The 9,822-nt window shown below is 42.7% G+C and overlaps 1 protein-coding gene across 2 annotated transcripts in view; it reads right to left on the reverse strand.

Moving 5' to 3' along the window:
• Window positions 1-908: 908 nt before the first annotated feature.
• Window positions 909-9,822, reverse strand: part of Psmb1 (proteasome subunit beta 1) — a 19,817-nt gene continuing 10,903 nt past the window's right edge. For both annotated transcript variants that reach the window (XM_029471556.1, XM_021186520.2), the window contains 2 exons: window positions 2,496-2,602; window positions 909-1,411 (listed from right to left, as the gene is read on the reverse strand). In XM_029471556.1, coding sequence (XP_029327416.1) covers window positions 1,226-1,411; window positions 2,496-2,602 — 293 coding nt within the window. In that variant the 3' untranslated portion in view covers window positions 909-1,225. The remainder of the gene's footprint in view (window positions 1,412-2,495; window positions 2,603-9,822) is intronic.

The following is a 9,822-nucleotide window of genomic DNA, read 5'->3' on the forward strand; positions in this document are numbered from 1 at the left end:
TGAGTTCCAGGACGGCCAACCTGGTCTACTGAATGAGTTCCAGGACGGCCAACCTGGTCCTCTGAATGAGTTCCAGGACGGCCAGAGGTTGTTACACAGAGGAACCCTGTCTTAAAAAACCCAAACAAACAAAATGATCAAGAATACAATAGACAAGTACTGACACTGACTTGGGTAAAGTCACACATTGTTGGTGTGTCAACTAGTGCAGCCACTATGGAAATCAGAAGTTTATCAAAAAGAAAAAAAAAAAAAAAAGCAAAAACAGGTTTTATAGGACCCAGCTATAACATCATTCCTGGACACATACCCAAAGAAACTTATATCCCAGTAGAGATACTTGCATGTCCACATGTATTCACAATATTGTATCTAAGTGTGGATGTAAATGTATGTAAAATCCTAATGCTGAAGATATCCATATAGGGTTTCTCATTCCAATCCAGGAGCTCAACACCATCATCTGGCCTCTGTGTGCATACGGATACATGGTTACACACGACACACACACAGACACACACACAAATCTTAAAACACAAGATGTGTATGTATTAGCCAGAGAACAAATTAACCACAGAGATCCAAGGGTCAGAACTCAGGCTGTCAGGCTTGGTGGCAAACACCTTCACCCACTGAGCCACCTCCTTAGTCCCACTTTCCTTATTCTTAAAATACAAAAATATAGAGCTGGAGGGATGGCTCAATAGTTACGTGTGTGGCTCTTCTAGATGACCCATTTGACAGCTCATAGCTCCTGTAACTCCAGCTCTAGGGGAACTGATGCCTGCTTCTGGCTTCCCTGGGCACCTGCATACCCTGTTCACATAAATACTTATGCACGTGGCACATGCTCACGGAAACACACACATGATGAAAAGTAAATCTCTAAATAAATTAATATATCCAGATAAAGAAAAAGAAATTTTATTAGTGGTTTTATTTTTCATTACATACATTTGTATGTGGGTATTTGCATGTGCCTGTCAAGGTCAGAAGAGGACACTGCATCCCTTGGAACTGGAGTTACAGGTGGGTGCTGGAATTAAACTCAGGTCCTCTGCAAGAGCCAAACTTTTTAAACTGAGAGTTCTCTCTCCAACCCCTAAGGAAGAAATTCTTCCCAATTTGCCATGCTTAGAGAAGACACAGTGTAAGAAAATGAGTACTTCACATTTCTTTTTAATAAAACAAACTTGTGCCACAGCTCCAATATATGACCCACACATCAGTCTTTCCGCAGGGGAACGGTTTCCTCCCTGATGCCCTCTTTGGTCACGACGCAGATCCTGAGAGCATCTCCAGTATACACATCCCTCTCGGCTGCAGAAATGAAGACATCTTTCACCAGCCTCATGGCTCTGTCCAGCGTCAGGGGGACGTGCTCCACATTCTGCATATTTTTGAAACCAACCTGGAGAGACAGAAACTCCCATGGAGCATCACTTGTCCCCAAGACCTCAGGCCCCAACCGCCCACAGCATACAACATCCCCATGTCCCAGGATCTGAATTGGATGTATCGAGTCACATCAGGGTGTCTTCCAGTTTAAGGATATTCTAGCCCCAGCTTAAATACAACAGAAATGGGGCAATGCTCCCAATTTCTCAAAAGCACACATGGAGGCAGATACAGATACTGTAAAAAATATAACAAGGAGGAAGAGGGGGCCTAGGCAACTCCATCAGAAAAATTTAGGCAGGGTTATCTAGGAGCTGAGAACATGTCTCCATGAGTCTGGCCTGCAGGCAAGTCTGTGGGATGTTTTCCAGATTAAGGCCCTAGCCCACTGTGGGCAGGTGGGTAAGGAAGGAGTTTGAGTCAGCCATTACAAGCTAGTAAGCAGCATTCCTTCAGGGTCTCTGCTTCAGTTCCTGCCTCAACTTCCCTCCATTACAGAGTACCAGCTCTTAAACTGAAATGAACTGAGTTTCTTCTCCAAGTTGCTTTTGGTCATGGTATTCTTGTAATGGCAGTAGGATCAAAATTAGGAGAAGGCACTGAACTACAAGAGCATCAAACATTTCTAACTAAAGCTCGGGATCAGATAGGAGAAGGCAGAGTGTAGCACAGGTGAGATGAACACACAGCAGCAGAAACCACAAGCACAGGAACCTCGAGCAGCACGGATTGGGTTACTGAGCTTGGAGGCTGAAGGCCTCTGAGAAAACCCAGTAAATGCAGGTCTGGATCAAGGTGGTATTAAAAAAAAAAGGAGGGGGGCGCAAATTAAAAGTTTGGGGAATTGACTATAACCCAGAAACAGTAAGGGTAATGAAGGAGGCATTGTGTGATGTAAGGTAAAGATGGCATGGGATAAGCGAGACATGACCAATGGCTGCAGACAGAGCCTATAGAGCCATGGGCTAAAGGGCACTGACAGAACAGAGAAAAGAGCGGTGTCAGAAAACCTCAGCAGCATCTCAGCAGAATGAGAAACTGGAGGCTACCACAGCTGCCCAGGTTGCCACAGGCAGAGCTCTGCTCAAGCACGTTACCTGGTTGTCGAGCAGCGGCTGCAGCATGGCACTTGCTGAGCCTCCCGCCTTGAAAGAGTCTCTCTGGTAAGAGCCCACTGGGTCAAAGCTGTACACAGCTCCCTTTCCTTAAAGAAGAAAGAGTACATACAACACTGTAAAAAGGAAGTCAAAACATGATGCAGAGTGTTATCTATCCACTTAGCTAAACAAAGGTCAGAACACAGTTACTGTGGTGCAGTGGACCCCAGCAGACGAGTCTTTATGGAATGAGGTCAGAGACAAGAGGTTCATATCTTAGTGACCTAACACTGTGGTCAACTTGTCTAAAACTAATGTCATTGACAACTGTCTCATGGCCCTGGGCAGGCAGGCCATTCAGACACATTGGGTAATGATCACAGGCCTTACTTGAAGTTCTAACCAAAATCTTCATGCTATTCCTAACAAATAAGCTTGTAGAGTTTTAGAATAAACCCAATAGCTTAAATTTTTCTTAGAGCTAAATCTAAGTAATAATACCACAGACTTATTGTCTATCATTTTAGTATTCGATGAACATACCTTTTAACAATATACTGTAAAAAACCACCTGCATCAGCTAGTTTTATGTTGACTTGACACAAGCTAGAGTCATCAGAGAGGAGACAACTTCAACTGAAAAACTGCCTCCATAAGACTAGGCTGTAGCCTGACCTGTTTCTTACTTAGTGATTGATGCAGGAGGGCCCAGCCACTGTGGGTGATGCCGTCTCTGGGCCAGTGGTCCTGGGTTCTATGAGAAAGCAGGCTGATCGAGTTATGAGGAGCAAGCCAGTAAGCAGCGCCCCTCCATGGCTTCTGCATCAGCTCCAGCTTCCAGGTTCCTACTGTTTTGAGTTTCATCTTGACTTTCTTCAATGATGAACAACAGTATGAAAATCTAAGCCAAATAAACTTTCTTCCCAACTTGCTTTTTGGTCATGGTGTTTCACTGCAGCAATAGAAACCCGAACTAAGACACCACATTCTAGGCTAAGGCAGGAGGATAGTGAATTCATGGTAGACTCAGGTACAGAGTGAGAACCATCCCTGCCAAATACCACCAATTTCTATTTAATGGAATTATTTAATTTTTATTTAATATTTAATAAAGAGTTTTAGCAAAACACAAATGTGTACTATTAAGTGCTTTGTTTTGCCCAAAATGTTACAGCTTGCTTTGAATTACTGGAATAAGGAATAACTTTAAAAATAGAGATTATTTTTATTTATGTGTATATCTGTGTGAACGTCACATGTATAGTACCCATGAGGGCCAAGAGATTTCTTGGGACTGAGTCACGGGCAACTGTAAGCTGCCCAGTGTGTGTGCTGGAATCCAAATGGGTCCTCTGAGAGCATGAAGGACTCTAAATGCTAAACCATCTCTCTAGGCCAAGAGAAATTTTTTTTTCCTGTAAGAGAAACATAACTCAATACAAAAAAACCAACCAGCGGTCCTTACAGACTCCACTGAAATCAAACTATGCCTTTTGGCAGGATTTATCCTAAAAGATAATTGTAAATATATACATTTATTACACAGTTATAAGAAAAAAAATTAAATTAAAGCAGCCTGGTAAGGAATCACTTTTCCTGAATCTTCATGCCCATTAGCCAACTGTGCCAGTTAGTGACCCGGAGCTTTCACTAATGGGATGAGGTACTATCACCAAGGATGAAAAAAATATCAGGATAACAACCCTGGTGTGTTGCCAGCCTGGTTTGATACTTTGACTTTGTGAATTCTTTGTGAAATACTGAAATTATTGTTTGTTTCTAACATAGGTAGGTATTTCTGCGGTATTCAAAATAGAAAAAAAAAAAAAAAAAGGCATCTTAAAAGTTATTAGAGGGGCTGGTGAGATGGCTCAGTGGGTAAGAGCACCCGACTGCTCTTCCAAAGGTCCGAAGTTCAAATCCCAGCAACCACATGGTGGCTCACAACCATCCGTAATGAGATCTGATGCCCTCTTCTGGTGCGTCTGAAGACAAAGACAGCTACAGTGTACTTACATATAATAAATAAATAAATCTTAAAAAAAAAAAAAAGTTATTAGAAAGGTGGCACTCATTCATAAAACCACATCACTGTCTAAAAGCTAAAGAAAGCAGATCTTGGAGCCAACTGCTGCACTCTGCTGTACCTTGTGTGGTCAGGGTGTTGGTTTCAGTTACTGAAGAGGTTAATATACTTAACCTCCTTAGAGCCTCAGAGTGAGTTAGCACACTGATGAGACTGGGCCAGGGCACTTGGTAATGGCACTTGCTGCAAAGCCTGCTGACTTGAACTTGATCCCCAGAACCTACCTGGTGACAGGCCAGAACCAGCTTTGGAAGGTTGTCCTCTGACTTTCATATCTGCACCAGGGCAAACACACCCCACCCAAGGAACTGACTTTAATACAGAACTTTTAAAATTTCTACTATTGAGAAACACTGGAAGGTACCTGTGATGGTTTGTATATTCTTGGGCCAGGGAGTGGCACCATTTAGAGGTGTGGCCTTGTTGGAATAGAAGTGACCTGATTGGAGTAGGTGTGTCACTGTGGTGTGGGCTTAAGATCCTCACCCTAGTTGCCTGGAAGTCAGTCTTCCACTAGCAGCCTTTGGATGAAGATGTAGAAATCTCAGCTCTGCCTGTACCATGCCTGCCTGGATAATGCCATGCTCCCACCTTGATGATAATGGACTGAACCTCTGAACCTATAAGCCAGCCCCAATTAAATAATGTTTTTATAAGACTTGCCTTGGTCATGGTGTCTGTTCACAGCAGTAAAACCCTAACTAAGACAGTACCATATGCTTATATAGACCTGGAATTTTTATCAAAGAACACATAACTACAATTTTAGACAGTCTTTAAAAACTGTGTCTGAGTGTTTTGCCTGCCTGCAGCCTGCCTGTAGGTACATGATGTGTATAGTGTCTGAAGAGGCCAGAGGAGGGCAGGATTCCCTTGGAACTTAAGTTACCGACCTTTGTGAGAAGCCATATGGGTGCTGGGAACTTAGCCCCTGGGGTCTCTGAAAGAGTAGCAAGTACTAAGCCATCCCTCCGGCCCCTAGAAGAGGTCTTTTAAAAACAACTGTGCTAACAGCAACAACAGCAACAACAAAAAAAAAAAAAAGAAAGAAAGAAAGAGAAAGAAAAGAAGAAAAGAAAAAACTGGGCAGTGGTGGCGCACGCCTTTAATCCAAGCACTTGGGAGGCAGAGACAGGTGGATTTCTGAGTTCGAGGCCAGCCTGGTCTACAGAGTGAGTTCCAGGACTGCCAGGGCTACACAGAGAAACCCTGTCTCGAAAAACAAAAAAGAAAAAACAAAACAAAACCAACTGTGGAGTGTCTGTAATACTGTCAGTTGAGAAGCTGAAATAAGAGGATAACAACAAACCTGGGCTACAGACTGAGACCTTAAAAAAAACAAAACAAAACAAAACTCAAACCCAAACCACAAGAAACTATGGATCAAGATCCCTGGTGAAACCGGAGGTGACCACAGAAGCAGGCCTCTAGCTTCAACAGCCCCCGAAAACCCCTGAGAACACAGACTGCAGGGAAAAATGTGTCCCAGTATCCCTTCCAGCACACAAGGGTGTTTTGAGCACCTCACTTTCAACTCAGCACAGATGTGCCAGCAATTAATTTTGTAAATATTCCCTTTATCTCTTATTCTCTATTATTTAATTTCTACTCTTGCATATGTTTCATAGTCGTTTTGCTTTTGTTTGTACACAATTTAGGGGTTTTTGTTTGGATTTTTGAAGACAGGGTTTTTCTGTCTAGTCCAAGCAGTCAGAGCTGTAGAGCAGGCTGGCCCCAAAGGCAATTTTTTACTCTTTAGCCACACTTCATACACCCTCCCCCTTTAATTCCTACATCTTCCTGTCCTTGATCTTTCCTCTTTTTATGTAATTATATATTTCCAAGGACAGGAAGATGTTTCTAGTCTCCAGGTTACACCCATAACAAGACCAGTATCTCCAGGTTACACCCTCAACCAGACCAGTGTCTCCAGGTTATTCCCCCAACAAACCTGCACCCCAGGTTACAAGCCCACCCCTCTCTAACGACCACCAATGCAGAGGGGAGCAGAAGTTAAGTTTATAATATGATTCCCAGCACCAGCCAATCATGTTAAAGGCCACAGGAGCTTTCTAATTAGATGCTTGCACATGTACTCCCTGCTTGCTGTTTACTATAAAGTCTTGCCCTGACAGACATTCAGGGCTCTACCACCACGAAAACCGTCCTGAGGTGGGTTGCTGGGAAGCCCCAAGCTAGCTCAAATAGAATAAAGACCCTGCTGTGAGTTGCATCAAATTGGCTCCTCTGGGGCTGGCTCAGTGGGTAAGAGTGTCGACTGCTCTTCCAAAGGTCCTGAGTTCAAATCCCAGCAACCACATGGTGGCTCACAACCATCCATAACAAAATCTGATGCTCTCTTCTGGAGTGTCTGAAGACACACTACAGTGTACTTACATATAATAAATAAATATTTTTTTAAAAAAATTGGCTCCTCTGTGTGTTTTGGGGGATCACTAACATTTCCCTGGCACAGCAGTATATAGAATAAAGAGCACAGAGAAAGTGGTAAGAGAGAAACAGGTAGACCCATCAGACAAACATCAGATTATTCAAATGAAACTTTGAAAGCAAAGAAGGCTTATTTCAAACCCTAAAAGGTAAGAAAACTATACTTAAAACCCATCCTACTACCTAAAAGCCAGTAAGTCTTTTGAGATTTTAGCATACTTGGTGACCTTGGCTGAGTGGACAGGAAAGAACAGAAGCATAAAACAGAGACAAAACACTGACTAACAAAAAGCTCCAGCTGTAAGCCTAGAAGACTAAAGATCACTCATCTTGAGGTATATGGGAACTGTAATGTACTATATGTATGTATGAAATTATCAAAGAACTAAATGTTTAGAAGTTATAGTAGTAATAATGTATACTAGAATACTGCTTAGGACTGCTAATCAGACTGGTGCATCACTTTTCATGATGAAGGAAGAGCCCTAAATTAACACCCCATTATAATTAAGAGCCCCAGTATAAAATACAGAATACAAGAATTAAAAAAAATGTAGAGAACGCAGAACAAAAATATAATAAAAAAAAAAAACTTAAAAGACACTAGAAATAAAAGTAACAACAGAATTTAAAAAATAAAGGAGGGAATTTAAAAAATCAGAACAAGATTGTTGCAGGAAATCTGATCACATGGCAAATCCCATGATTCTGTTGTTTACTGGGAAAACCTACTTCTAGTTGTAGTGTGGCTCAGCCTTAGCATACATCTTTAATCTCAAACAATAAAGGTAAAGTTAGTTTTAGAAGAAAGCACCCATATTTGAAAATGATGTCAGTGAATGGCAGAAAAGGACGAATAAGATCTGACAGAACAGGATATCCCAACTCTCATGAGACGAGCAGGGAAATGAGAAGAGGGGAAAGAGAGGAGACATAAGATAGTTTTACTGGGTACAGAGACAGGCTGCAGAGTACAAGCCAGACACAGGTGAGGACAGAACAAGCCAGAGACTGAGAAGGAGCCAGAAGATTAGAACATATTGCCAAAGTTAATATGAGGTCAAGCAGAGCAATTCAGTCAGAAGCTGAGAAAAGCCAGTTTCAATCAGTCAGCATAGAGAGGCCAGTGTTGGGCCAGAACAGCTGAGATGAATCAGCCAGCCCAAGTTCAGAAACAACTAGAAAGGGTGAGCTTACTCAGCAACAAGTCTCAGAGGCTGAAAACATTCTAGGCCTAGGCCACAAGCTTCCAGGACTAAGCCCAGGTTAGCAGACAGAGGCAGCAACCCTCTGACATCGAGAGAATAAAAGTTACTTTTACACAAGACAAAAAGATGGACTATCCACAGGCAACAAGAATGAGGAACAAATAAGCTGCAGTGGGCTGGTGAGATGGCTCACTGGGTAAGAGCACCCGACTGCTCTTCCGAAGGTCCAGAGTTCAAATCCCACCAACCACATGGTGGCTCACAACCATCCGCAACGAGATCTGGCGCCCTCTTCTGGAATGTCTGAAGACAGCTACAGTGTACTTACATATAATAAATAAATAAATCTTTAAAAAAAAAAAATAAGCTGCAGTTGTGGAGAAAATCAGGACAGGCAAGCAAGGACAGCGAGGACAAGAGCGAGGAAACAGTGAAGAGGAACAACCTGGAGGGCCACTGTGAAGTGTCAGAACCAAGCAAAAGGACTCAGCAAAGATCCAAAAATCATAACCCCTCCACTAGACCAGGGGAAAGACATACACCACCAAAGCAGACAGAAAAAGAAAGCTTAACAAACGAACTCAAGGCAGCTGGAGAGATGGCTCAGTGGCTAAGAACACCGACTGCTCTTCCAGAGGTCCTGAGTTCAATTCCCAGCAATCACATCGTAGCTCACAATCATCTGTAGTGTGTCTGAAGACAGTGATAGTGTACTCATATACATTAAAAATAAATAAATCCAGCCGGGCGTGGTGGCGCATGCCTTTAATCCCAGCACTCGGGAGGCAGAGGCAGGTGGATTTCTGAGTTCGAGGGCAGCCTGGTCTACAGAGTGAGTTCCAGGACAGCCAGCGCTACACAGAGAAACCCTATCTCGAAAAACAAAAAACAAAAACAAAACAAACAAACAAAAAACAAATCTTTAAAAAAAAAAGGGGGGGGGGAGCCGGATTCAAAGCAAGGGGCAAGGTAAAGGACTTCTTTGTGATGGTCAGAAACAATCCAGGAGGCACCATGTATCAGGCTCAGAGGAGCCATCCACCATGGAGAGAGGAAAGGCAGGGGTGAAAGGCCTGAGTTTCACCTCCATTCCATCATCCGAGCTCCCTGCAGTGATCTGGGTAGAAACAGACAGCTGAGTCACACAGACTGGTTTCTCTTTAAAGTTGCTATTTTAAAAGTTATTGTAGATACTGGTTGTGTAATTTTTATAAATTACTTCTTTGATAATTTTATACATGCATATAATGCATTGTTTTTATACTACCACTCCTAAAGACTGATTTTTTTTCTTACGTCTTAGATTCAATCCTAAAACAACAAATATCTGGGCTGGAGAGATGGCTCAGTAGTTAAGATTTTGTACTTAGTGCTCATCAAAGGACAGAAGTTAGGATTCCCAGCACCTGCTGGGTAGCTCACAACAGCTTCTAATAAACAGCAGCTGTGACACATCTGGTCTCCAAAGGCACACACACTTACTTACATGCATATCACATCTCCACACACAATGAAAAAGTCTACAGTGCGCTCTCTCTCTCTCTCTCTCTCTCTCTCTCTCTCTCTCTCTCTCTCTCTCTCT

The sequence above is a fragment of the Mus caroli genome, chromosome 17 (genome assembly GCF_900094665.2).
Source record: "Mus caroli chromosome 17, CAROLI_EIJ_v1.1, whole genome shotgun sequence".
Lineage (NCBI taxonomy): Eukaryota > Metazoa > Chordata > Mammalia > Rodentia > Muridae > Mus > Mus caroli.